Source organism: Furipterus horrens, unplaced genomic scaffold, assembly GCF_987537825.1.
Source record: "Furipterus horrens unplaced genomic scaffold, mFurHor1.1.pri manual_scaffold_7, whole genome shotgun sequence".
NCBI lineage: Eukaryota > Metazoa > Chordata > Mammalia > Chiroptera > Furipteridae > Furipterus > Furipterus horrens.
Genome location: NW_028327177.1, coordinates 108,525,499 through 108,553,081, shown reverse-complemented (window position 1 = coordinate 108,553,081; position 27,583 = coordinate 108,525,499). Strand labels below are relative to the sequence as shown.

The 27,583-nt window shown below is 46.4% G+C and overlaps 1 protein-coding gene across 1 annotated transcript in view; it reads left to right on the top strand.

The window, feature by feature from the left end:
- Nucleotides 1-27,312, top strand: part of CLSTN2 (calsyntenin 2) — a 125,165-nt gene extending 97,853 nt beyond the window's left edge. Inside the window, exons 9-16 of the mRNA XM_090284936.1 lie at nt 4,920-5,086; nt 12,964-13,109; nt 14,779-14,996; nt 22,126-22,296; nt 22,793-22,938; nt 23,060-23,183; nt 23,940-24,124; nt 25,959-27,312. Of these exons, the coding sequence (XP_090141062.1) occupies nt 4,920-5,086; nt 12,964-13,109; nt 14,779-14,996; nt 22,126-22,296; nt 22,793-22,938; nt 23,060-23,183; nt 23,940-24,124; nt 25,959-26,162 (1,361 nt within the window). The 3' untranslated portion in view covers nt 26,163-27,312. The remainder of the gene's footprint in view (nt 1-4,919; nt 5,087-12,963; nt 13,110-14,778; nt 14,997-22,125; nt 22,297-22,792; nt 22,939-23,059; nt 23,184-23,939; nt 24,125-25,958) is intronic.
- The last annotated feature ends 271 nt before the right edge of the window (nt 27,313-27,583 follow it).

The window sequence follows — 27,583 nt, the reverse complement described above, 5'->3', positions numbered from 1 at the left end:
GGTCGTTAGTCATTAATGATCCTTCAGCACTGGCAGCTTTCTCAGTGTTTCCTTGCCTTATTTAAGGACATAAGAATATGTCCACTGCTTCTCACATTCTCTCTGTAAGACCATCTGTTCATCTGTCCAGATGCCCAGGCCAGCATTCCCTCCCAACATCACACACCCCTGCCAGGGCTCAGCCAGGTGACAGGCATGGGTCCCTCACTCTGCATCTCTGTTGCCTGGCCTCCCTTCACACCCCCAGTCTGGGGAATCATTTCCTAGTCTGGGGGAATCCAGAGTTTCTCCCTCTGTTTTCCCTCCAATGTCAATCCATACCTAGCTCTTCCCCACCCTCCTAAGAGTTTAGGCTTCTGGAAATGAAACTGGGGAAGAGACTCAGCTTCAAGTCCAGTCTGCTCTTCTCCTGGTCACAGTCCTCCCCGCGGCAATGAGCACAAGCCAGAGGTGGAAGCAGGAGAGAAACGAAGAGAATAGAGGCTAAGGTCTCAAAAGTAATATCTTACCACTTAGGTATTCAATAAAATAGATACAGAAAACAGTAGGGGGTTACCAGAGGGAAGGGGCTGAGGAGACTAGTAAAATGGGCCAAATATATAGTGATGAAAGATGACCTGACTTTGGGTGGTGGGTGCACAATGCAATGTACAGATCATGTATTATAGAAATGTATACTTGAAACCTATGTGACCCTGTTAACCAATGTTACCCCAATAAATCTTTTATAAAGAATTAAAATAGCATATTAAAGAACTTGCCATGTTTTAGGGACCTCATAAATGATAACTGTTATTTTCCCCTCTGTGATCTGCTGGCCAAATTACCTATATCACTTGTTTGAAAATTAATCATGCTCTGCCTCAGAACGTCTATTGTATTGACAATTTACTCTTTTATATTTTACCAGTTTTTATACTTTTATTTTCCCAAGTAAATGTAAGCTCCTGGAGAGCATGGTCCACATCCTATAATTAACTGAATCTAGCAGAAGACTAGGCATACAACAAACATTTTAAAAATGTGTGCAGATCTAGCCTCAGGAATTCAACGTCATGCTTGCAAAGATTTAGAGAAGATTTTTTTGTATTAGAAATCGGGTTGGTTTTTTTTCTTAAAATAATTCATGAGCATGTTTATATCTAAATGCTAACAGAGGAGCTGTGTGGTATATGCAGACACTCTAGATGGGAAAAAGAGATTTTCAATGTATCCATTATATTTTAAAATCCCTCATCACAACAACCCCTGAGTGCAAATATATTTCAAATTTTATGCTGGTCTCCTATTGCAAAATGCTAATTGAATTGATTTCCTGGAGCTACATCACTGATAAATTGAGTACATCACAGATCTGGGGTTTTTGAGTCAAAAATATTGAGTGTGAATGCTTTTCTGAGAGAAAATAGTGTGTAGAAAAGTGACTTAGTCTCCACAGAGTTGCAAAGTTTGGTCTTTAAGGATGGAGCTGCTGAGTGAGCGGTTGAGTGGAGCCAGGTGACATGCCAGAGTGGGCTCTCTCGGAGCCTCATGGATGGGGCTGGCCAGTATCACCAGGATGCCCCAGCCAGCCCTCTGCATGAATGGATATACTCACACTATAAGGCCCACACTTCACTACTTCCTCCTTTTGTGGCCTTGGGTCACTTACTCCTCCTCTCTAAGCCTGAATTTGCTCATCTATAACTAGAGAGTAAGTACCTGCCTCCCAAGATTCTGATGAAGATTCAATAAAATAAGATGATGTATGTGAAGACTTCGCATGGTGTTAGAAACATAGATTATACCCATTACATAACGGTTGGAAAGATGACCACTTGGATGCCCTGGAAAATGGCAGCTCTGCCATTAGTACCCAGACTCCCACCCTTCTTCCTGCAGGGCAACAGAAGTGTCCCTTTGCTGGGCAAGAACATGCTAATGACTCTGAGGTGCATGGGGGCTTTGAGGCCTAGAGGAGAAGGCCCCAGATTGGCTCCCCATACCCTCAAGCCATAGCCATCTCAGGCCATTCCTCAAAGTCAGATCTGTTTCGAGTTCCCCGTGGACTTCTCCTTTCATTTCCAAAGTGAAGATGTTTGGGGTGGAAAGTAACAGAATGAGTCAAAATGGCTCAAACCATAAAGATGGATGATGGGCTCCCACAGCTGAGGGCGTCCCATGGCAGAGCAGTGGGGAGGCCCATACAGGGTTCTGCTCAGCCTGCTCTGACTCTCCTGGCTCTGCCCACCTCTACACATCGCCTTCGTTTTCCCGGTCTGCTTGCAAGGTGGCTGCGGCAGCCCTTGTCCTTACAGGGTGAGAGAGCAAGAAGCTTTCTAAGGAGAAAATGGAAGCTCTTTTCCCAGAAGCAGCCAGTCAATTTCTTTTCCCATCCCACTGGCCTAAATTTGGACTCGTGATTATTCCTGAATCAACAGCATGGCTTCTTGGATGCCAGGTACTGATTGGCTTCACCTTGGCACTGGGTCCCAAGTCCATGCCTAATTCAGTCACTGGAGCAATGGAGACAGGAAAACCTGATTAGCTCTGACAGAACCAAATCCACCCCTGGAGCTTGCATCAACCCTCCAACCTCAGGGCTGCCGTTGCAAGAGGGCAAGAGTGAGAGGCATGTTGGAGAGACACCACAAAGCCCACCACTTGGCTGGTGTTTAACTGCAATTCTGCATACAATGATGAAATGTCTGCTGTGTTCTAAGCAGAGTGCAAGATGCCGGGACAACACAAGGGGCCTCGTGTTGCTGAGAGAAATGAATGAGCCACTTCTGCAAAGTGCCTGTTGCAACCCCTCTGCCCCTAATACCTGTTCAGGGTTGTCTTCGATAAAATGAATAATGCCTGAGTGCTCCCTCCCTGCCATCTAAGAGACAGACATAAGCAAATAAAGTCCAGCGATGTGCCAAGAGTGGCAAGAGGAAGCCTATAGGGGGCACAAAGGAAAGATGTCACGTGAGGAGTTTGCAGAAGGCCCAACCTCAAGAAGCTTATAGTTTGGTGATTCTTACCCTTGACTTCATGTTTGACTCATCTGAGGAGCTTTTAAAACCCTACACTGATTAGACTCAACCTCTGGGGGTGGGACTCAGCACCAGCATCTGTTTGTCTTTCTCAAGATTCCCAGATAATTAAAATGTGCAGTCAAGGTCGAGAACCACCTTTATAAGCGACTCAAGACACAAAACACACATAAACCGGTAACTAACATTGCTGGGTTGTGAGGGGTAAATGAAAATGAACTGTCAATGTTCCAAGGCTCAGGGGGCTGAGGGCAGGGGAAGGGCATGGGGGGCAGGAGGCTGAGGGCAGGGGGAGGGCATCATGACAGGTTTCTGTGAGCAGCGGGAGACAGGGAATTTAAGGGGCCTTAAAGGACCAGTGGATTTGCATAAGCTGAGCACTTTGGAGGTGGTATCTCATTGCCAGGAGAAATGGGTGTGAGCAAAGGTCTGTGTACAAGCATAGAGGGTGTATCAGTTCAGACCCAATCAGGAGAGAGAAACCACACAGTCATTTGAACAGGAAAATAGAAAGAATTATTAACTGTAACACAGGATTGGAATCATGAAGAACTGGCTACTAAGAAGTAGAAAGAACTCAAGAATATAGGAATGCAGGGACCAGGAGCATCTACTCCCCCAGGGCTGAGAGAGTGCCCAGGAGATCCCCCTGCCTCCTCCCCAAGGCTGAGGTCCAGACATGGCTTGCATGGCGTGGCTCACGGAAGGGCAGGGCAGTCACTGTGGTGTCGCTCAGGCAGAACTTCGGAGATGTGCCCTCTGTGGCACTGGGAAAGTGTTGACAGGGAGGTGTCTCACTGAAGCGCATTGCACTGGGGGGAAGGTGCTGGCCCTGCTGAGCAAGCACAGGACAACCAGGGGGTGATGCCCACAAGTGTCCCCTCCAAGCAAGCAGAGGCTCAGGGAATCAGCAAAGCCAAAGTTTGACCCGTTTGTCTTTCCTATATGCTCTGCGTCTCTGAACAAATGGAAGTGCAAGATCAGGGTTAAGTGTGCTGGTGCAGGCAGCCCAGAGACAGAAGGGCTCTGAGGTCAGTGAAGTCAGTGGGGAAGGCTTCTCAGTGGAGGTGAAGATTCAGATGGACCTTAGGGAGGCCTGATTTTGAAAACCATGGAGAAAATACAAGGAGGTAACTTCCAGGTTGACTTTGCAACAGAGCCACAGCGGACAATTTCACATGCTGCAGAGTGGACCCCAGCTCAGACAGAGCTCCACTCCATCAGCAGAGCACAGTAGAAAAAAGAGTGAGCCATGAGAAGGAAGTCAGAGGTAGAATGGAATCAGGAAAGTCCTTATCAGCCAGAGAACCTGAATTTGAGCTGGTATGAAGTCAACTCATTTTGAGAGAGGCAGTGCCTATGGATGTGGGGTTTCTGGGACTCTTCAAGGGCCTGCCAACCTCTCAGTGGAACCTAGGGGAGCAAATGCCAGCTTTGGAGTCAGACAGGCCAGGATAAGGGTACCAGCTCCAGCAATTAGCTGTGAGTCCTGGGGCAAGTCCTTCAACCTTTCTGAGTCTCAGGATTCCTCAGGCATCGGTCAGAAACAATGATGCCATCTTGGCAGGCTTATAGGTGAAGTCCCTAGCACGCCGCCTGGCACACAGCAGGCTTTTAATCATTAGTGGCTTCCTTCTCCTTATTTTTACTCTGTAGGGCCTTCCTGTCTTCTAAAACAGTTTACATCTCTGAAGGTAACTATCTTAAAATTCAGAAAGTCCAGGACTCCTGAATCAGGTGCAGCTGAGAGTGCCTAGGTATTGGCTGCAAATGACACCTTCTTGTTGAGAATCTGGAAACAGTCACTGTGTCCTTGGCTCCATAGCCAGATGGTGCCTTGAAGTGGTGTTTCATACCCCATCTCCACAGGGCAAATAACGGGGCTTCTGTATCTTTTAGGAGGAGAAGTCACCAAACCGCGGTTTGCCCAGTTCTTCCACGGCAGCCTGGCCAGCCTCACCATCCGCCCTGGAAAAATGGAGAGTCAGAAGGTGATTTCCTGCCTGCAGGCCTGCAAGGAAGGGCTGGACATTAATTCCCTGGAAAGCCTCGGCCAAGGAATAAAGGTAAGGAAGGAGCCAGCATCACCCCAGAAGGGTTATGAGAAGGAGGCTGCCCAGGGCTGGGGAACATGGGGAAATGGGGTCCTTTCCTTTGCAGTTGCATAGAGATGGTCAAAGGTGCAGCCACATGGGGAGTTTCATGACTGTGACCCTGTGATGGACTCCTGCAGCCGTCTCCTGAAATTCCTAAATGAAGTGCTTGTGGATGAACAGTCAGTTCACTGCCCAAAAGCAGGCCCATGTTCAATGTCTACCTGGAGGGAGTTGTTATATTTCTCTTGTTCGTGGGTTGATTGGTTGCTTTGTTGTTTATTTCCCTAAAGGAACTGAAGCATCATGCAGGAATACACTCAAAGCTATTTTTTTAAATAAATACTTTGGACCATGTAAGATACACATTAGAAAGGAAGGTCAGTCCCGGTGGGGTAGAATTAGAAAGCAGACCTGGGGGTCGCTGGGTCTTTAGTTGAAACACAGATTGAGCCCTGAGCAACCTCTGGCCAGCAAAGGGAATGTAAACAGAGTCACGATTTTTATCATGCATACAAAATAAAAACATTTGAATAATCCAAGAGAAGCAAAGCTGCATTCTGAGAAAAACTCCTCCTGAGAGGAGGGGAGGATGTGGTTAACTGTGCCTCAGCAAGCTCCTCCCTGACAGGTAGGGATGGTTCTAGCCCCAGCTGGTTCTCAGGAGCACCTGCCAGCACGCGGTCTCTGGTGTCCTGAGCAAAGAGCAGGATAAACATCATGGTACCCCTCACTCAATTATGAAAGACCCCATCAGAGCAGGCAGCCCTCTAGCCTCCTCTCTGGAAGGCAGCTGGTTCTCCCTCTAGGAGCATAGGACAGCCCCCTGAGGCCCCAGTAGTTGTCAATGCCCAAGGAGGGTGTGACCAGAGCTGAGGTTTCCCAGCCCACCTCCCATCCCCACCCAGTGCTGCCTATGGAGCCCCGCCCTGCGCACCTGCCCTGACCTGCTTCTCACGGACAGGGAAGCATCCGACCAGCAGAGAGCCCTCTGACTGAAGCTCCAGGCTGGGCCTGCACAGATCCAATGTGTGGTAGACTAGGGCGGATAGCGATCTGAGCACATCAGACTTTTGTCTAAGTCACGGTTGAGTCAAGCAAGCATTCCTTGGGCGCCCATGTATTCAGCTCTCAGCTGGAATGAGGGACAGAAAAATGAATATTCCAAGCTTTGTGTCTTCAGGGAATTCAGTCCTACTTCAGAGCTCCAGAACCTGGGGGAACGGCAGTTAGGGAAGGCTCCTTGGAGGATGCAAAGTCTGAGCAGAATGTTTCAGGATGAGTAGGATCCAACCAGGAAAAAGGCAGAGGTGGAGAAGGGGGAGAGGGCAGGGCAGTCACTCTAGGCAGAGCCAAGAGCCTGAGCGATAGCAGAGGGCTGAGGAACCCCGCAGTGCACGCTGGAGCTCCAAGGTCAATGTTACAAGTACCCAAATTGCAAGACCAAAGATAGAAAGTGTGGCCAGAGAGGTAGGCAGAGGCCATGTCATGGGTCCTCGTTAACTGTATTTAGGTGTTTCTTTTTTTTTTTTTTTTTTTCTTTTGTCTGCACCAGGCAGCCATGAAGTGCGCCAGACAAGGGAGCATGATGTGGGCATGTGTGGGGTTTAGGGTACTCACCCTGGAGACTTGGTCCAAGGGGCACGATGGTAGACACAGACAGGGTAAGACAAGAATGGCTTTCCAGAGCATTGTTGAATGTGCATTAAATACACACACACACACACACACACACACACACACACACAAGCATGCATGCACACGCTTCAGTAGCTGATCACCAATCATTGAAGGAAACTCACAAGACTGCCTCATAGTGGAACAGCAGCCTGTTTTGTAGCAGCTGGTCCAGGCAAGCCCTTCATGGCACATTTCACATAGCTATCCCCGCGTGCAGAGCCTGGGATGGATCCTTGACCTACTGCTTGTGTCGTGTCCATAGTGTTTTGTCAAGCCAGTGATGCAGAAATCTGTCCTGCCATCCTCCCTTTGCTTTCTGCCTGATTCTGGATTGCTCCCCACCCCTAAGTGGGTCTTCTCTGCACCATATCATCACATGGGGGCGCAGTTTCTGGATTCCAAGCACCAAAGATGCTGAACTGAAAAGCCACACAACTTAGACTTATAAACTGAGAACCATCACAATTTCTACATAGCAGTCATAGCCTCTAAAAAGAGGAGGCTCTAAACAAAGGGGCACAAAAAGCTGTGGGGGGTGGGGGAGGCTGAGCTGACTTTCCAGGAGACCACCTGCTCAAAACCAGTTGATGCAAAGGATCCTTTTGCATCCTTAGGGCGCAGTGAGCAGGAACTGGAGCACTGTGTGAGAAGTTAATGATAAGACACAATTCACAATGCACCCACTGGGGCTATTTTAAGTTCATTATCCCTACTCCTCACAACAAATTAAATAGTATGACCCCATTTCAGAAATAAGGAGACGGGCTCAGGAATTTATCCCAACTTGGATTAGAAAGCATTCTTAAAATTATTATAACTTCCTGCCTGCCCACCCTCCATTTATCCCTCATTTTGTTTCTGAATAGTGACTATTGTTTCCCCTACTGGTTCCGGGTTCCCTCCCTCCTCTCCGGCTATTTGAAAGAAGTGAGGTCCTCTTGTAATTAAGGGGACTTCCTGTCTGCTCCCAGGGCCCAGCTCGGCTTCTCTTTTTCACTTGTTTTCCCCTGGGTCATGCCTGTTTATAAATATCTCTCCAGCATGTCTGGTGTCATTAAATGGTGGGAGTGGTTGCTGTCTTGTATAGGTTATAGACACAAGACACTGTGGAACGGCCACGTGGCTGAAAAACACCATGTTCTGACCCTCGTAGCATAATCCCTGCCAGTTTGTCAGCCACACAGTGCGGAAGAGTAAGAATGAGCAGAAACTTCAGAACAAGACAATCCTTTGTTCAATTCACAGTACAGATATTTACTAGCTGGGTAACCTCAGGCAAAGTACTTCTGTCCTTTAAACCCCAATTCCCTCATGTAAAAATGGACTTAACATTATTTTGCAGTGATGTTATAAGAATTTAATTTTATGTGTAACTGTATCTATATAGATAGATAGATATAGATATGTATACTATATATACTCTATATATACATATATATACTATATATATCTATATAGTATATATAGCAAAGATATACATATAGATGAGAAACAGATACAGACACAGATATAAACATAGACGTAGATATAGATGTCCCCTAGCACACCTAATAAATCAGTTCTCAAACAATCACAGTTTTCTTCTCCAGCTGGGCTGGGTTTGCATTTGGCATTGCTGCTGCCCCAGCTTCTTTTGAAAAGTAGGCCTGGGTGACACTTGTCACAGAGGAACCTCTAACCTGGCAAATCTTCTGGCCCAGCCCAAAGAGGCTGGCAGGTGTCTAAGGAAATGGTGACGTGCCTAGACTGCCACAGACAGCCTGACCTCGAAGAACAGGCCAGGGCTTTGAGCAGGAATTTTACCCATGTCCCAGCCTGCTCAGTGGCTGGGGACCACTTTGCAAAGGCCCTCTGTCTAGCAGCTTCTTGGCTTAAAGAAAGGAATCACCATGGCTACAGCACAGCTTCCCAGGGCAGAGTGAAGGCTGTCACCCTTTGCTGGGTCCCCAGGAAGTCATCTCCTGCTCCTGTGGTATTGCTAGTATCAGCCTACATCCCACACAACCAGAGACAAGCCCTCCATCATGCCACAGAGTGGTGAAGACTTCAATTTAAAAACAAAACGAAACAAAGGTTTCATTGATCCTGCAAAAACTAGGTGGAGGGTTATTCCCTGCAGCAGTCCTTGGGATGCTCAGGCAACCAGAGGGTACTAACTGGGAATTAACACATTCCCTACCACGTGCCCTCCCCAGCTGGCTCCAGTGGGAATGTGCCTTCTCCTGATTGCCATCAGTGAGTGCTGATCCATTCCTCTGGAAGAATTACTTCATTTTCCTGTTAAGCCCTGATGTGAAGTTCAGAGACTGGCCTCCTCTGCAGGGGACATCACCTTGTCTCATGCTTGTCATGTGCTGGACCCTGTGCTAGTGCTGAGAAAAGTCAGTGGACCCTGCCTTCAAGGTGCTCACAGTCTGCTGGGAGTGGCAGACAGAGAGACAGGCAACAACAGCACCACAAACCTCTACTATAGCTGGGATAGTGATGAGACAGAAAAACATGTGGGAACCTAAATGGTGTCTTTAGAAGAATGACCTTGAATCAGCTTGAATCTGAATCTAGTCATCTGTGAACACTCAGAACTATGGGATGTGGGGCAAAAGTAGGCTTACAGTTGTGAATTCGTAAAACAAACAAAAAAAAAGTAAAAAGTTTATTCTTGTATTATTATGTATTAATTATTGTGTTATTTTCCATACAAACAACTGTAAACCTACTTTTGCCCCACCCTATGTATAAAGACTCACCAGTGCATGGCACCAGGGCAAGAGAGGAGCTGACCAGAGGCTGACTGCAGTGTCACCTGCACATGTGGGGAGGGGGGCGCGTGCATCCAACATGAGAAGTGTTGCTCGTGGGCTCAGAGAGACAGGAAGGAATAGGATCGTGGGGAAAGATGGGCAGAGAAAGCGGAGGAGCCAGCACAGGCAAAGACTCAGTGCAGAATTATGATAAAAGCTACCCTAAATTGACACTTAATATGCATTAGCTCATTTAAGCCCCGGACAGGTAGCTATTAATATCCTCATTATTTTAAATGAGGAAATAAAGTCCAGAAAGGAGAAGTATATTATCCAAAGTTGTGCTCCGTGGTTTGTACCAGAACTGGGGGATGGCCATCCACAGAGCCCATTGTCCTGCAGGGATGCCACATAGCCACATACCTGGGAAGAGCTGAATTCCTCCAATGGGCTAAGTGTTTGCAGTCGCAAATGACTACAAAATCTTTATGGCTTAATGCTTAAAACTTTATTTTTCTCTCACACTAAGTCGGGGAGGTGGAGTAAGGTTTTTGCCTAGAATGCCATAGGTCACCAGAGCAGAAAAAGAAAAAAGCTGGAGCATCCTACAGGGATATGAACTCCCACATCACTTCCTCTCATGACTCATTGGTCAGATGCAGTCACATGGGCCTGCCAGTGAGTGGCAGGAAAGGAGAGCAGGGTTTGATGGGCACTGATAATGACTCCCACAGAGGCTTGTCTGAAAAGACAAGTGGCTGCAAAAATAGAAGACTCCTTTGGGGCACTAACAGGAGATGGTACTGAGTAAAATGTAGGCTGGTGGGTACCACTCACTCATTTATCTAACAGGGGCTTACAGAGCAGTAGGACTAGGTTCTGGAATCCAGGGATTAGGGTCAGAGTACCCCTGTCCTCACTGAGCTCATGGTCACTGTGCTGTAAAAATTATACTTCCATTTCATTAGCACTATAGGAAGCTACTGGAGACCTAAATGAGGGAAGATGAGAAAGCCTCAAGGAGGAGGAAACAATGAAACATTCACATGATAGCTGAAGGAGACAGAGATTAAGCTATCAGTTGGCCAGGGGCCACAATGCAAGGGACTTCTGTGGGTCAGTGTCACCATAGTGTTCATGAAAGATCCACCTCCTGTTAGGGTCCAGGCACACAACAAGGAAATCTTAGAAAGACATACAACCCATATCAGAGAAAAGCTCAAATGGATAGATTTTTTCTTAAACCCATGAAAACATACTCAGTCTTCTCATGGTAGGAGAAATGCAAATTAAAGTTAAACTAAGATGGTATATATCACCTATCAAAGTCTGACAGCATACTCTGTTATTGAGGTTTTGAGAAAAGAGACATTCCCATATACTGCAATAAAGAGTTTATATTGATATAATCCCTAGCAATGGGAGATTTGGCAACAGTTGTCAAAACTTTAAATGCATATGCTCTTTGCTCTAGCAATTTCACTGGCAGGACATAACCACAGATATATTTACACAGTTACGAAATGTTATTTGTACAAGCTATTCACTGTGGTATTATTAGAAAAAGATTTGAAAAACTCAAATGTTAATATTAAGAGACAGGTTAAAAAATTAATTTATTTAATATTAAATAATACTATATAGCTGTACAAAAGAATAAGGAAACAGTATGTGCTGATACAGAGAGAGCTCCAAGGTATGAGCTAATTAAAAAACAAAAACACAAAGACATAGTATAGTATCTATAGCATGTAAAAAAAGTTACCTTTGGTATAAGAAAGGAGAATAATAGAAATCTATATCCATTAATTATGTATTCATAAGAATGCTTAAGTATAATGGTCAGGATAGGCTAGGTTATGCTGCAGTAACAAATGACTTACAATTTTCAGTGGCTTATATAACAACTATTTTGTTGTTGTTCACACTGAATGTTCATTATAGACAGGCTACAGCTCTGATTCATAGAACTCTCACTGTGAGACCCAGGCTGATGAATCAGACTCCTAGGAAATTTTGTAGGTTTCATGGCAGAGGGAAATCAACATAGCAAACCATGAACTGGCTATTAAATCTTCTCCATGGGTGTCAACCAAACAATACTCTGCCCACATTTTGTTGCCAAACAAGTCATAGGCAACAGGGCAAAAGGTATATCCAGGAGGGAAGGGTACCATAAGTCACATGATCAAGCCTGTTGACAATAAGACAGGCAAGTACAATATAATCCTCTCACTGGGAGGGGAAGCAACTAATTATGAACAATAATGCAATTTGTCACTAAGAAATTAGTATGGTGATTACCTATAGGATGGGATTGGAGAAGGTGGGTGGATAGGAGATAGGAATAAGATGGGCATTTTCACTTAGCACATATGTACATTTGAACCCTGTGGATATATTATCTATTCTAAAATAATTACCAAGTAGGTACTTAAAAATATATTCATGTTGCTCTTTCCTGTCTCATGAGCCCTGGATACATAATCTGAATTCACAGATATGTTCCTGACATCTTATTAATAGTAGTTCTTAATAACTCTTGCTCAGAAGTATGTCAAGATCGTTAACTCAGACAAAAGAAATATGTCAAAATCACTAACTCGGACCAGTACAAAAGCTGTTCTCCATGTTCCATTCAAAGAAGAGTAACTGATAGCGGGGTACATGGAGAAGTAGAAGTCTGTATCTAGTTTATCTAGTCTGAGGACCCATGTGACTCAGTGAGGAATACCATAGCCTCTGGGCCTTCACCAAGTATTGGATAACAGGGACTCAGAATGAAATGAGTAGATATTAACCCTAAAGCAATTAGCAAATGTATGAACAGCAAGTGAGTAAAACTCATGGGAAACCAGAGTTGAGCACCAAGCAGCAAGACAAAAAATCACCTCTAAGAGAGAAGGAAAGCTATTAACTAAAAAATATGAGCATTAAGATTGGAAGCTAAGATGATGGGGCATGGGTCAGGAAGTGAAGTGCAAGGTGAATTGAAGAGCAGTTCAAGGCCAAAGACAAGAACGGGGAAAGGAACCAAAATCTCAAGGTTCCGGGTTGTTGGCTGAGGGATGGATGATCCAATGCCTGAAAGCTTCTGCTCAGGACCCCACAGTAGCACAGAGCACGGGCTACCCGCAGACGGCTGAGCTGCAAGAGCACTGTGACTGGGATTTCAGAATTCCATCCTGTGGGTGTTTATAATGCCTGGGGGCCTTGGAGGGGAAGATCCTGAAGCCCACCCAACGTTAGCAAGAATTGCTTGAGGGTTAAAAAAGTCACCTGTGCACACAGCTGTTGCACTGGCAGATGCCGTGGAGATGTCTGTGCTGCCCTTCATGGCCTTTTCATGGAGGTGGGGGGCTGGGGGTTCTCCACAGGACTGGGTACTTTTTTGGTCATTCTCTCCTATGATACCATGCTTTCTTCCAGTATCACTTCAACCCCTCACAGTCTGTCCTGGTGATGGAAGGTGACATCGGGAACATCAACCATGCCCTGCAGAAGGTCTCCTACATCAACTCCAGGCAGTTCCCAACCGCGGGTGTGAGGCGCCTCAAAGTCTCTTCCAAAGTCCAGTGAGTGGACACCTGTCAGCCAGGGCCAGGGTGAGGCAGCGGGAATGGTCCCCTTGCAAAGCAGGTTCACCTCTCTTCCGCTATTCCCAGCATCTCTGCTATCTGTGAGGATGCCTCGGTTATTCTTCTGTTTTCTTCTTAAAGAAAATATCCTGTGGTTTTGCTAACTCAAATCCAGCTTTCTCTGTTTTCTTCTGTATCTGATTTAATGCCTAGTGTCTGGTGCATAGTAGGTGCTTGACCAATGTTGATTAATTAAATTAACCAATACAGCCGGTAGAGCTCCTATATACCATGAGTGTGCAAGAGAAAGTGAAGGCACATTTCTTGTACCCAGAGAGCAGAATGAATTTAAGATGAGACTCTTACTGAAGCCTGTGAATAGCTCCCTTACAGGCTTATCAAATCATTTCTCAGCCATAGCAGCTGCCATAGATGGCTAGGAAGGGGACTCCAGAAGAACTCCTGGGAGGTGGAAAGGTATCACCTGGCACCTGGAGCCAGGAGAAGGAACCAGAAAAACAAGAACAAGCATGGGAAATAAGGGTTTGCTGACTGCCCGTTGCTGAGGTCTGGGACAGGTGCCAGGGTAAAACCCATAGAGAGCAATTACATTCAATAGTTCAATAGAATTACTCCTCCCATCCACTCTGAAAACCCTCCTTACAGGCCTGGGGTAGGGGGCAGGCACCTCCAGGTCAGCTTCACATTGCAGTGAAGAAGAGGGACCAGACTGGCCAGTCTCCAGCTCTGTGACCAGGCTTCCATAAACTGGTGAAGGCAGGGGCGCCCTCTGTAAACCGTGGGGTTATGCAGCAAAGGCCAAACTGGGAACAGAAACCCACCACCATTCCCACACCTCACGCACTCAGAGAAGATGGAGTAGCTCATCATGGCGTTGAGCACCAAGTCTGTCAACATTTGCTGAGTTCCAGCTGATAGAGGCTCTAGGTCAGCTTCTTTCCTCTAAGCTGTCATTTTTAATCCTTACTCTGTAAGGTAATTCATTACTGTCATTCCCATTCAACAGATGAGGAAACTGAGGTTCCCAGGGGTTGAGCACCTTGCCCAGAGTCACCCAGCCCAGCAGTGGCAGAGCCAGGCCAGGGACCCCTTTCTGTCTGATTTCCCAGGCTTTGCTCTTGTCCTCACACAGTTCTGCTTGCTGAATATTTTGAGGCAGTGTATCAGGAAAAAAGGAGTGTGATCATAATAGCACTCCGTTGGCACACCCAGAACAGGTGCGCTTGTGCGATATCCTCAGAGAGAGGTAACATACAGGTGGTGGCAGGAGAGTTTAGCTCCATGGCCATACTTAGTACAATGGCTATAACCAACAGTTAGACAACAATTTGCTTACCAAGTTCTAAGGCACAAAACAAGCAGTTGCCATCTAATTAACGTCGCCATTGATTACTGTGTTAAGGGATAATTATATGTTTAATGGTTACTTGTTGCTGGTATACAAAATTCCCATTTCTCCCAGGAGCCAATCTTTTGAAATCCCTAGATTGCTAGTCATTTTGACTGTAATGTGTCTTTAAACTTAAATGTTTGTTGTCATCCCGAGACTCGTAGGCAGTCAGAATGCCTTGTCAAGGACTAGAGGTGGCTGCGTGCATCCTTGACCGTGGCTGCATGATGGATGGTTTCACTGTGTGCTCTCCAGGTGCTTCGGAGAAGACGTGTGCATCAACATCCCCGACGTGGACGCCTACGTGATGGTGCTGCAGGCCATCGAGCCGCAGATCACCGTCCATGGCACAGACCATTTCTGGAGACCCGCCACCCAGTTCGAAAGTGCCAGAGGGGTGATCCTCTTCCCCGACATCAAGATTGTGAGCACCTTCGCCAAAGCCGAGGCCCCAAGTGACTTGAAGACCACAGGTACAGGTGCATCCTGGGAGTGGGTGGTGGGCCCTAAGTTCTCACACCCAAGGTAAATCACACTTCAGAACAACAGTATGGTTCCCCATAGCAAGGTACTTACAATAGCAAAACAATCAAACCAACCTGGCAACCACACAGATAAATAACAAGAGGGGACGGAATGGCTCAGCAGATCATGGTACCCTATACAGTGGTACCTCAGTACTTGGTAATTCACTACGACAGTGGTGAGCAGGCAGTGATTTAAGCATTTTCCCTTGAGGGGCGGTGTCATGGCTCATACAAGTTCTAGCAAGTGTGATGAGTAGCAAGAAAGCACCAAGTGCTGAAACATTTTTTCTCATCAAAATGCGACAAGAACCAGGTTTGACAAGTTCTGAAGCCCCCGGGTACCGAGGTACCACTGTGTAAGTGCTGTGTTCTTGGAGGAAAGGCATTTATGCCAAATGGTAAGTGACAAAAAGAAAGATGCAAATTACAGAGTATCTATACATAGACTGATCTCAGCCATATAAAGAAAAAATTACACAGGAAAATGCCCAGAAGAAAACACGCCTTATACTAATAGCAGTGACGTGTTCTGAGAAAAGCCTGAGAGCCGATTGGTTTCTGCCCCTCTTCGCTTTTCTGCTACTGCAAAATGTTCTATTGTGAGTGTTATTATTTTGACAATCAGAAGTTAAAGAAGCACAAAGAAAAAAATATAACTGCATCTCAGTATATATACAGAAAAGACTTGTTCATCAATATTACTCTTAAGCTTTCAGGGAACTTTCCAGTTGTCCTTTCATTATTGGGAGGGCTGTTCAGTGAAAGTGGAGTAATGGGAATTATCTGCCAGGGAGAAACACTTAGTTGCACTGAAAGCTATAGTATATGTTGCTGTCTTGAGGGAGGTGGAAGGAGGCAGGAAAAAGAAGAGAGGGAGGGAGGGAGCGAGGGAGGAAAACCTGAGGCCCAGATCTATGGGGAAACACTCATTTGAGAAGTGTCCTTTGCTGCCTCCTCCAAGAGAATACTTTCAACTCCCCCTGTCTCTGTCCAACAGCAGCTGCTAATGATGTGCTGGCGCCTGTGAGCCTGAGTCCCTGAGGGGCTGCTTCTAGATGAATCCTAATCATCCATTGCCTTAAACCACCCTGGTCCTAGCCAATGGGGTGTGGCCCACAAAGCAGTCCTTCTTAGCTTACAGAATAGATGGTGTTGTACCACCTGTCGGGCAAGGCAGTTTCCTAGTTACACTCCAAGGTGCAGTAAGTCTGTGGTCTTTCCTCTTCCCCATCATTTGTGTCTAAAATCAGACAGAAAAAGGGCCTCTGACCTCAGTGGTTACAGGCCACAACTGAACACTGGATTTGCTAGGCCTGATAACACACACAGGCAATGCAGGGAAAAGCAATTATCGAGGTCCCTCTCCTACCCTCTGATTATGAGAGGCACACGCAGAACACAGGACCAAGTGCCTGAGACCTATTGTTAGTGCTTGTAAAATGTTACTCTTATTGTTGTTGGAAGAGTCATTACTACAGTGCCTTAAACAAGCAGGGCCCACTCCAGCTTCATCTTCTGTCCCCATTGACCTGCACTTTGTGCTGTTTCAGTACAAAGGACAGGCGAGTCCCCATGAGTACCCCTCTCTCAAACACACATCTCTGTGTTAATTTATATGTTTGCTCTTACTCTTCCCTCTGCCTAGAAGGTTCCTCTCCCTTCCCACCCTTGTTATTGCTGGCAAGCATCTCTACGTTCTGCACGTCCCCCAGAAGGTTTCCTCCACCACCACCCCGACCCCTGGACTGAGTTAGGTATATGTTCCATACACCTCCAACTATGCACACAACTTTTGTTATCTGTTACCAAACACAACCAGAAGCTCCATGAGGGCTCAACCATGGCTGACTCACCTTTGAGTCCCTGAGCCTGGCACAGTCCCTTCAGCACAGTGAAAGTCAAGGAGAGTACAGATGGAAGATATTCCCCACAATACAAGCACAAGGGAACAATGACAAAATGGCCCCCTACCCAGGATGAGTCATCAGCCAGCCACATCAGGAGGTAGGAGCAAGGATGCTCTTTGTTTGACAAGCTGGCAGACAAAGCTTAGAAACTATGAGAAAGCCATTTGAAACAGAGATACACATACACATTGTTGACAATAGACTTTGTCTTAAGTTTATATTAATGTGCTTTTAGATCTTGCCAATGGCATGTGAAGACTTTGAGATCAGCAAGCATGTAACAAGCATATGAAAGTATTGATAATATATATCTAGTAAGAGCAAAAACTGTTTCAGTATCCCTAAAAGGTTAAAATTCTCTCATCTTTAGCAAATACTTTCTAATTTCTATTTTTATAAATGTTTTATCATGCACAAAATATATTAGTCTTCTTTACATGTAAATGAATATACTTATTTCAATCATCTTGGTTCATAGATTTTCGAATATCAGTCTGCAAGATCAAAAACATTTGGAAACTACTGGCCCAGAGGGGAAGAATTTACAAACTGTGGAATCAGAAAGTCATGGTTTCTGTCCCAGCTCCTCCCGTCCTATCTGTGTAATCCTGGGCAATCCACCCCTTTGACCTTCCATATCCCCATCAGTAAAATGGGAAAATAATAGTAGCCCTTCTAATGTCTGTGAGAGAGGATGTCATTTGCACAGTGCTTGGTGCATAGCAATCCCTCCATAAACACCAGCCATGTTTATTTTAAGGTGAGATTTTACAATAGGTTAGTACTGCCAACCTGCCCAGCATTCAAACACTCAGACATCCTTTATGGAAATTCAGGGCTCAAAAAATCAGTCAGGGGCCAATTTAGTTAAGTATTGAACTGTATTAACAATGCAGCTCCATTTGAACCATGTGTAGCAGTACTGCTCCATGTGAGGGCCTGGGTTGGATACTAAGGACCCAGTTGTAAAAGGTGCTTCTGTCCCTGGGAACTTCAGAGTCTGCTGAGGGCAACAGATATGCACCATGACCACACAGGGAAAGTTACAAGAACATGGTGGAGGGGCACTTACCTCTGACCTCAAATGAGACCTATTGTTTATTGAGCACCTACTATGTGCCAGACACCATTTCAATTGTCTCAAGACCCTTGCCCTCTTTACAGATGAAGAAATTGAGGGTAGGAAGTTTTTTTTTTGTTTTTTTTTTAAGTATATTTTATTGATTATATTGTTACAATAGTTCCAATTTTTTCCCCTTTGCTCCCCTCCGCCCAGCACCCCCCTTCCCCGACAATCCCCTCCCCAAGTCCATGCCCATGGCTCACCCTTTCATATATTCTTCTTCTTTTTTTTAAATAATTAATTAATTAGTTAAATATTTTAACAATAAAAAATAACAATCCCTCCCTCTCAGACTTAAGACCCTTTACAATCTTATAAAGGACAATGGACAAAGGTCTTGAGCTCCTCTAGCTGCTTCAAGCTGGATATGGCCATCGTCCTACCTACCCTTGGGTCAAGAAATCCCTAATAAGAGTGGGGGTGTGGAGGGGAGGGTGGCCTTCCCACAAGGGGAAGGATCGTGCAGACTCCAGGTTGGTTGGCTGTCTCTGGACAACGGCATGCTTGGTTTAACAGGCTGGCATCCTTGTTGTATTCTGGGGGCAACAGGGTTAAAGGACATCATTCAATCCGTAACCACTAGATGACAAAAGACAGGTATTAATTTTTCAATGTCCCACATTAGGGAAAAGAAGGGCTTCTTTGGAGGAAGGTATGCCAGGTACATCTCACCTGTCCAAAACCTTTTGCCCATTATACTAAGTTTGGACTGAGGGAAATATTTTAGGTTTCCCCCCTCTCAGGCCTCTGGGCTCTTTCTGTCCAAGCCATTAGGATAGAAAAGAGAAACCAGTTTTAAAGTGAAGCCCACAGACCACCCCGTTCTTCACCAACCCAGCCACTTAGTTCAGCCAAACCATTGAGTCTCAGGAGGCAGCAATGCAGACAGGATTAAGTGAGGCCTATACGTACAGACAATCACTCAGGTAATGAGATCGTAGGCTTATGCCCTTTGAAAACAGAAAACACATGTTAATTTATGTAACATAACCCACACACAAGTTTATAGATCTGTAGGACTGTCTTATCGGAAAGACATCCAGTTGCAAGGCATTTGACATTCTTCTTGCCTGTAAATTAAACATCTTTGATAATGCCACAGACATAGTTTAACTTTCAAATGAAAACAAATTTTAAATGAAAAGAAACTTTAAAGACGGTTAGCTGCACTACTTTATAGTCTACCACTGGGCATTGTGATCTTCCTTGAATCTTGATTTTTCTCCCTAAGATTACCATCCTTGTCATTGAAGGGACTGCATTAAGTCCATTTTTAATTTATCCTGTTCATTTGCATAAACACAACAAGAGCAGCAAATGATCACTTATGATCTTTAGTTCTGCTTTGCTGGAACTTACACAAGGAACATTTAGGGTGACCTTCAGTCTGCCCTTCAGGGTACAGAAGCTGAGCCACATACCTGGCATTCAGCCTTGCCTGTAAACACCTGTCTTTTCCAGGTCCTCCTGGTTTTCCATTGTGCCTTATGGTCCCTTCTAGCCATCTTTCAGGAAAACAACCTTCGTTCCTTCCCTGGAAAGATTGCTATGGACCGCTCATCCATCCAAGGTACCAGGCCTTTTATCTCGTGGACTTTTATTACCTTTGAAAGTCAGTCCCAGTTGCTCATGGCTTTTTGGTAACAACCAAAGCCCAAGCATGTCTCCTTTAGGCATGACATTCCAGTCAAAGTCTTAGTCAAAAAAATCGTTATTAACAACTGGTCTTATTAGTTTTATGCAAAGAAACTTAGGTCATTACTTACTTCTTTAGAATGCCAAATTCTGGAGGGATCAGATAGGGAGAAAATATATACAGTGTGAAGGAAAAACCTTGTCCTTCTAATATTCACTGAACTTGCATTTCCATTCTTTATATTTTTATTTTCCCCCCACTAAAAATTTTTCTGTTTGTTTGTTTTTCCATTACAGTTGTCTCACTTTTTTCCCCCTCTTGCTTCTCTGCACCCTGTCCCTCCCTTCTCCCACATTCAGTCCCCACCCAGTTGTCCATGTCCATGGGTCATTTATACATGTTCTTTGACTAGACCCTTCCCCTTCTTACCACTTCTCTCCCTCCCATCTCCCCCTTTGTTACTGTTAGTTTATTCCTCGTTTACATACCTCTGGTTCAATTTTGCTCATTTGTTTGTGTTGTTCATTAGTTTCCTGTAACAGGTGACAGCATAAGGTAATTTTCTTTTGTTGCCTGGCTTATTTCGCTAAGCATAATTCTCTCTCATTCCAATCATGTTGTTGCAAATGGTAGAAGTTCCTTCTTTCTCTCAGTACTTATTCATTGTCATTTTCCCCTTTGTACTCGTGTTCCTCTCTGTCTGTCTCTGTTTCTTCATCTTCTTAAAGCAGACCCTTTAGCATCTCTTGCAATACTGGTTTGGTGGAGATGTATTCTTTTAACCTTCTTTTGTCTTGGAAACTCCTTATTTCACCTTCCATTTTGAATGAGAGCCTTGCTGGGTAGAGTATTCTTGGTTGTAGGCCTTTGTTTTTCATTACTTGGAATATATTTTGCCATTCCCTTCTGGCTTGTAGTGTTTCTGCTGAGAAATCTGATGATAGCCTTATTGGAGCTCCCTTGTATGTTATTAGTTGTTTCTCTCTTGCTGCTTTTAGAATTCTCTCTTTGTCTTTGAATGTTGCCATTTTAATTATGATGTGTCTTGAAGTGGACCTGTTGGGGTTCATCTTCATTGGGACCCTCTGTGCTTCCTGGACTTGCATGATTCTTTCTCTCTTCATGTTAGGGAAGTTTTCTGTCATTAGTTTTTCAAAGAGGTTTTCTATCCCTTGCTCCTCTTTTTCTCTTTCTGGAATTCCTATGATACGGATATTATTACGTTTCATGTTGTCCTGCAGCTGTCTTAGAGCCTCTTCAGTCTTGTTCAGCCTTTTTTCATTTTGTTGCACTGTCTGGGAGGTTTTGTCTACGTTGTCCTTCAGCTCGCTGATCCGATTTTCTGCTTCCTCTAGCCTGTTTTTAATTCCTTCTACTGTGTTCTTCAATTCAGAGATCATATTCTTCATTTCCTCCTGGCTCTTATTGATAGCTTCCATGTCCTTTTTGATGCTGGTATAATTCTCAGTAAGTTCCTTATAGTTCTTCTGGAGTTCACTGTAGTTTTTCTGAAGTTCTTTGTAGTTTCCGCTGAGCTCATTGAGCTTCTCCATAATCCATGCTTTCAATTCCATATCTGATAGTTGGCTCCCCTCTATTTCATTTAGCACTCTTTGTGGGGACTCTACCTTTCCTTTCGATGGGATGTTGTTTCTCTGTCTCCCCATTTTTGTGACTCCTATTGTTTGTTGGTGCTTCTTAGAATGATTTGCACTTCCTGGATCTGCCCCTGGTGGCGTCAGATCCTGTACCAGTCTGGGCCTAGGCAGCCTGTTGGAGACTTCCAGGGGTCTACTGCCTTTGTCTGTCTCCTTTAGTTGATAATCTATTCAATCTGTGATTAGCCGTCAGGCTTAAGGACCGTGGGTGTGGCAGCTTAATTCCTGTAGGCAGGGCCTTTGCTTCCCCTCAGGCTGACGCCACTTGGCCGGGAATGGTCTGCCAGTCACGTTGTGATGTAGCGGCCTTTTTTGTCTCTCCGTGGTTATAAGACTTCTCTCCAGCTGGTGTTCGGTTGGTTATTCCAGATGATTCCTCCAAAATTACGTTGTAAATCCAGACTAGTTCTGGGAGGAAGTTAGTGTAGCTTCCACTTACTCCTCCGTCATCTTGTTCCTCCAGGAAGTTTTTCCAATATTGCACAGATTCTCAGTAGCAGCGCTGGTATTCAAATTCACATCTTTGGACTACTGTGCTCATGTCGCCACACAAATCCATGCTACCCAGCCTCAGGGACTGCCTGGGCACCCGTCTGAGCAGTGGAAGTGGTGCTTAGGGTTACACAGCCTCTTCTCCTGAGCCTTCCTTCACCTGGGGCACAGTCACAGAGGAGGAGGGTGCAATGCAGTTGTCCTCCATTGTCTGAGCGGTCCTCACACCTGTCTTCCCCACGTGTTGGTCTCCCCGCAGCGCCCAAGTCATCAGTCTTAGAAGAAATGCTTCACAACTTAGATTTCTGTGACATTTTGGTGCTGGGAGGGGACTTGGACCCAAGACAGGAGTGCTTGGAGCTTAACCACAATGAGCTTCACCAGCGACACCTCGATGCCACCAACTCCACAGCAGGCTACTCCATCTATGGTAAGGCCACGCTCAGCCCCTCTCCTGTGGTCTCCTCTTAGAGTGGCCTCATCCACGCAGTCATGAGTGAGATGGCACTCCATCACCTATGAAGGCAGTGTCAGGTGGGGACCCTTGACCTCAGAGCGTGGACTTCGGCTCCTCCTTTGATAAGCTACCCCAGCATCTTGAGAACCTGGACCACATCCCTAGTCCTGGGAAAATCTCCTGTAAAACCTAGGTGGCTGCCTTCTCTTATATTTGATCTCAGCAGATATTACAGCAGCATTTGGCAGATTGGGGCCAAATGTTCTGGTAAGAGCCCACTCTGTGGGGGAATCCTGTGAATCAGTTTAATTAGCTCCTTAGAACTTTTACTTCAGCACATTATCTGCCCCTAAACTCCTCTAGCTCTCAGCCTGACCCAATCCAGGAGGCCCACATGCCCCAGCAGCTGCAGCCTGTCTCCCCCATCTCCTCTTGTGCCTACTGACGACAGGCATGATCTTTGGCACAGGCGTGGGCTCCATGAGCCGCTATGAGCAGGTTCTGCGTCACATCCGCTACCGCCACTGGCGATCAGCTTCCCTCGAGGCCCGGAGGTTCAGGATCAAGTGCTCAGAACTCAATGGGCGCTACACCAGCAACGAGTTCAACCTGGAGGTGAGTGAGTCCTGTGGTCGTAAGGGAAGCCCAAACTCACCCATTCTCCCCTTCTTTGTTCGAGAGGACTGGCGCCCACCTGCCACTTCTGGTCAACAGCCCCTCATCCTGCTCTTCCCAGGTCAGCGTCCTCCATGAAGTCATAGTCTCAGACAAGGAGCACGTCAGCCACCTTATTGTGCAGCCTCCCTTCCTCCAGTCTGTCCAGCACCCCGAGTCTCAGACTAGTGTCCAGCGCAGTTCAGGTAGGTCACCTGACTGGAGGGACCTCAGGGCACTGGGTGATCATTGTGAATCAAGGGCATCACTAAACAGACATTTAGGATGCAGCAGCCATAGGGGCCCAGAACTGAGGGTGGACCCTGGCTCGGAGGCACCCACACAGCCTCAGTAGGAAACCCATCGGTAAACAAGGAGTTTCAGACAATATATGATAACAGAGGTTAGTACAAAAGGCTGCGGTAAAATTTTGCAAGTCTCCTTAGGCCCTACTCAAAACTACATCCTTGATGAAGCTTTTCCTGCACCCCTTACATATGCTTTGCATACACTTACATACACAGTTGTATGCACCACATTGCAAAGCCCCCTACCCATACTTCCGCCCAGCACTGGCCTTACGCTGTTACTGTCTGCTGGGCACTGTGTCTGTTCTGCTAAACTCCACGGTGCCAGGCTCTCAATGGGAGCTTCCCCATAATATGAGGGAAAAAGCAAGAGGTAGAGAACTTGAATTCACTGACTGCCTACTGTGTGCCTATGTGGAAGCTCACATAGGTTATCTCATTTGTTCCTCACAACTACCCATGAAATAGGAATTATTCAGTCCATCATATAGATAATGAATGTGAAGGCCAGACAGAGGAAGGTGCTGACCCAGAATCCTACAGCGGGAAAGTGTTAGGGCAGATTTTAACCTATGCACAGATGTTCCATTCATGCTCCCTGGTGACCTAGAGTGAACTAGCTCACCATGTCATGCAATTCCTCCCTCATTCCAGTGGTCCCAAGCATCGCCACAGTGGTCATCATCATCTCCGTGTGCATGCTAGTGTTTGTGGTAGCCATGGGCGTGTACCGGGTCCGGATCGCCCACCAGCTCTTCACCCAGGAGACCGAGGCTGCCAAGGAGGCCGAGATGGACTGGGACGACTCCGCGCTCACTATCACGGTCAACCCCATGGAGGTGATCCTCACACGGGATGGGAGCTTCTCATGCGATGCCTCCCCTCCGCCCAGCTCTGTCTTTCTTGGGCCAGAAGCCCTGCTCCATCCAGCCCAGCCCCACTGATACCTCCCTTCTCTGAGCTCCTCCAGCCTTCTCAACACAAATGGACCATCCTTTCCCACCAACTGCATTCACTGATTAAAAATATGTGAATTGCTCTCACCCCACAAACAGAACCAGACATTTCTTAAGGCAAGCAGCCATGTGGTGTCTATCTGTTGTCACCCCCATTATATTTAGCTCAGAGCTAACACTTGGGGACTCGGTATTGAATTTTTGATTAATTAACAGTGTAAATTAGATGGCTTTTCTCCATACTGCCTGCAGAGCTCATTTAAAGGCTCAGAATAGGTTAAAATAGAAATACAACATTAATAGCTGCCATTTATTGAGCCCCCCATTACGCCAGACACTGCACAGCATGGTCTATACACACACCTCATTTCATCTTCCAGCAGCCCGTGAAGTAGGAGTCATCATCCTCATTTAGCAAGGTGGAAGCCAACTCAGAGAGGAAAGCGAAGTGCTCCAACTCACATAGCTGGCAATGGTGGCACCAATAGTCAACCTTCAAGTAACTTGATTCAAAGTTCAGCTCTTTCCAGGTAGCCAGCAGCTCCTAGAATCCACCATGAGTGTCCAAAACCCCTCTCTGGCATATATATGACTATCAAGGGAAGCCATGCATCATGCCCTTCAGTCTTCCCGGTGGTACTAAGTGGCAGTAGAGCCAAGAGTAACAAAGCAGGGGAAGAGCAAGAGGACTCATTGAGAAATGAGAAGAAAATTATCCAATCCTCATCTCCAGTTCCCCCCGCAGCTATTCTCATGCTCTGATTTCAGAGCCAGCATGCCAGTGTGGCTCAGCACGTGCAGTGGGTAGTGCTGAGCTGCTGCTGCAGAGACTCCAGCATCTCCCCCCTTGAAGAGCTGAGCCTTGGGTATGGGGAACAACCAACAATCCTGGAGCAGTCTGAGTGCCAGACAAGAGTGTGCCTACCATGAAGCAGGGAGAACTGTTGAAGCTGGAGTGCTCAGGGAAGACTTCTTGGAGGCGGTTAGCTTAAGGGAGGCCTTGAAGAAAGGGTAGGATTCGGAGGAGGCAAAGGTAGAGGTTAAGACACTCCAGAGATGGTATGCAGCCATGGAAGAGCACATATCTTTTATGGTTGATTCATCAAAACATAAATCCAGAAAGAACATCTGTCTGGGATCACAAAAAAGCTAGGCGGAGCAGAGATGGGACTAGAAAAAAGTGAGGTAGAGTCAGAGGGTGAGGGAGAGACATGGAAAACGAGGACCATGAACTTTGCCCTTCCCAGAGGAATGTTTTTGAGGGGCAGCGCACCTGAGCCTTGGCTTAGAAGATCTGCTCCCAGAGACATTATAGCCTATCTGGAAAGAGGAACAAGCTGAAATGCCATTCTCTCACTGAGAAGCAGACACTAGAGATTTGGCAAGCTCAGGTCAATAGGCTCCAGTAATGCCAGAAAACAAACCCTGGCCTGAAAGGCTCCATAAATGATGTGTTAACTGGCTTAAATGTCCAATGTCTAAAACACACGTCTTACTTTGAATTCATGGCTTAGAATTTGCTGCTCCTTTTTGTCTTCGTCCTTGACTCTCTGACTTACCTTTCACCAGACCACCTCCCTTCCCAAGGGTTTAGCATTAAGGGGAAGGAATTCCAAGGGGGCCCTAAATGTTTCCTTGGCAGAGAGAGAAATAGAATCTCCGAAGTGGCCTCTCCTCAGCCTCTGACGAGCACTTTTCTTCTCTGCCTGACATCCAGAAACACGAAGCACCGGGACGTGGAGAAGATGAAACTGAGGAAGAGGAGGAGGAAGACATGGAAGAAGACAGAAGCTCCAGCAGCAGCGACTCAGATGATAGCGAGGAGGAGGAAGTGGAGGAGGGGTCAGGCAGGGGCAGACGTGCGGAGAGTGGAGCCAGGCAAGCCCAGCTGGAGTGGGACGACTCCACCTTCCCCTACTAGTGCCCTGCTGTCTGCGCCCACCCACCTGTCCCTTTTGTAAGCCACACCTGTTGTATGTGAGTCTATCACCGTCGCCTCTGATTTTGATGACACTCTGGACAGGCCTTCCCTAGCCTCCTGGAACCCACCTTTCATCCTTTGGGCACTCCCGTGTCCTGCCCTGGGGTGGTTCCAAGAAGCCCAGCATATCCTCAGTGGGGACTTCAGGGTGGCCTTTGTCCTGCAGTCCGCACTGCTCCTGCCTCCCCCGACCCCGCCCTCCACCCCCAGAGTCCTGTCAGCCAGTCTGCAGAGCTCTGCCTTTTGCTCTTCTCTGCAGGTGAGAAGGTCGTCCTTTACGTCAGTCACCTCTCCAGGCTCCGAGTTCCCAAGGCCCTTGGGTCCCAACTCACTGTGTGTGCGCTTGACTCGGCAGTCTCTCCACACAGAGCAGCGGGTTCTCCGGGTGGCTTCATTCGGGCAAGGTGGTCGGCTTCACACACCTGAGGTCTTGGTCCTTAATGTTAAAGGAAGGTTCTTGTTGAGGCTGAATTAAGTTCACAGGGAGAGGTTCACATACTCCTGCACGTGTGCACACACTCTCCCCAGTTTGGAGATCCTTTCCCTTTGACCTTTCTGAGGCCATATAAAGCTTATTAATAAAAGTACAAAACCTTGGCCACAGCAGGGCCTGGTCCCCAACCAGAGCTCTCTGAGTCTGCCTGCCTGGGCAGCCGCTGAGACCCACATGGCTTCCTTGCTGGGGACTCCCACGCAGTGAAACCACTGGATCCAGGAAGCATTCCACACAGGCACTGCCCTGGGAGACAGCTGGGAGAAGCCTGCACCCAGGGATCAGAAGGAAGGGCTGATGCAGTGATGCCACTGGGCTTCGTGGTAGGCACAGGTCTAGGACACAGGGCGGCTGGGGTCTCCCGGGCCAGAGGGCAGCCCCAGGCAGACAAGGCTTGTGCCACCTAGTCTTATGATTCCTGTCCCCTATTTCATGCTGGTTTGCCTCTTAAGAAAATGCATTCCTTTTGGATGTATTAGAACAAGTGTGAACTGCATTAAGTCTAAAATGAAAGTTTGAACATTTAACTGCTAGGAATTAGAAACATTTGCGATAACAGCTGCTTCTTTCTTCTCATAAAAGGAGCAATACTTTGGGTAGAGGGCAAATATATATGAAAACGTAATTTATTTATTTATTTCTTATTTTTTAATAAGGAAATCTTTTCCATCTCCTTCCTAACATGGACACTTCATGGGGAGAATTGTTGCTATAGTAACTGATCTGTGATTTTTTGTGACCAAGAGAATAGCAGGCAAGAATTAGGGCCATTATAAAACTTCCACAAGGCTTGAGTGTCTTAGGCTTTGTCCTCAGCATGTGTGATCTGTTTCTGGTGTCCAGTCTCCTTCACCTCATTTCAAATTGA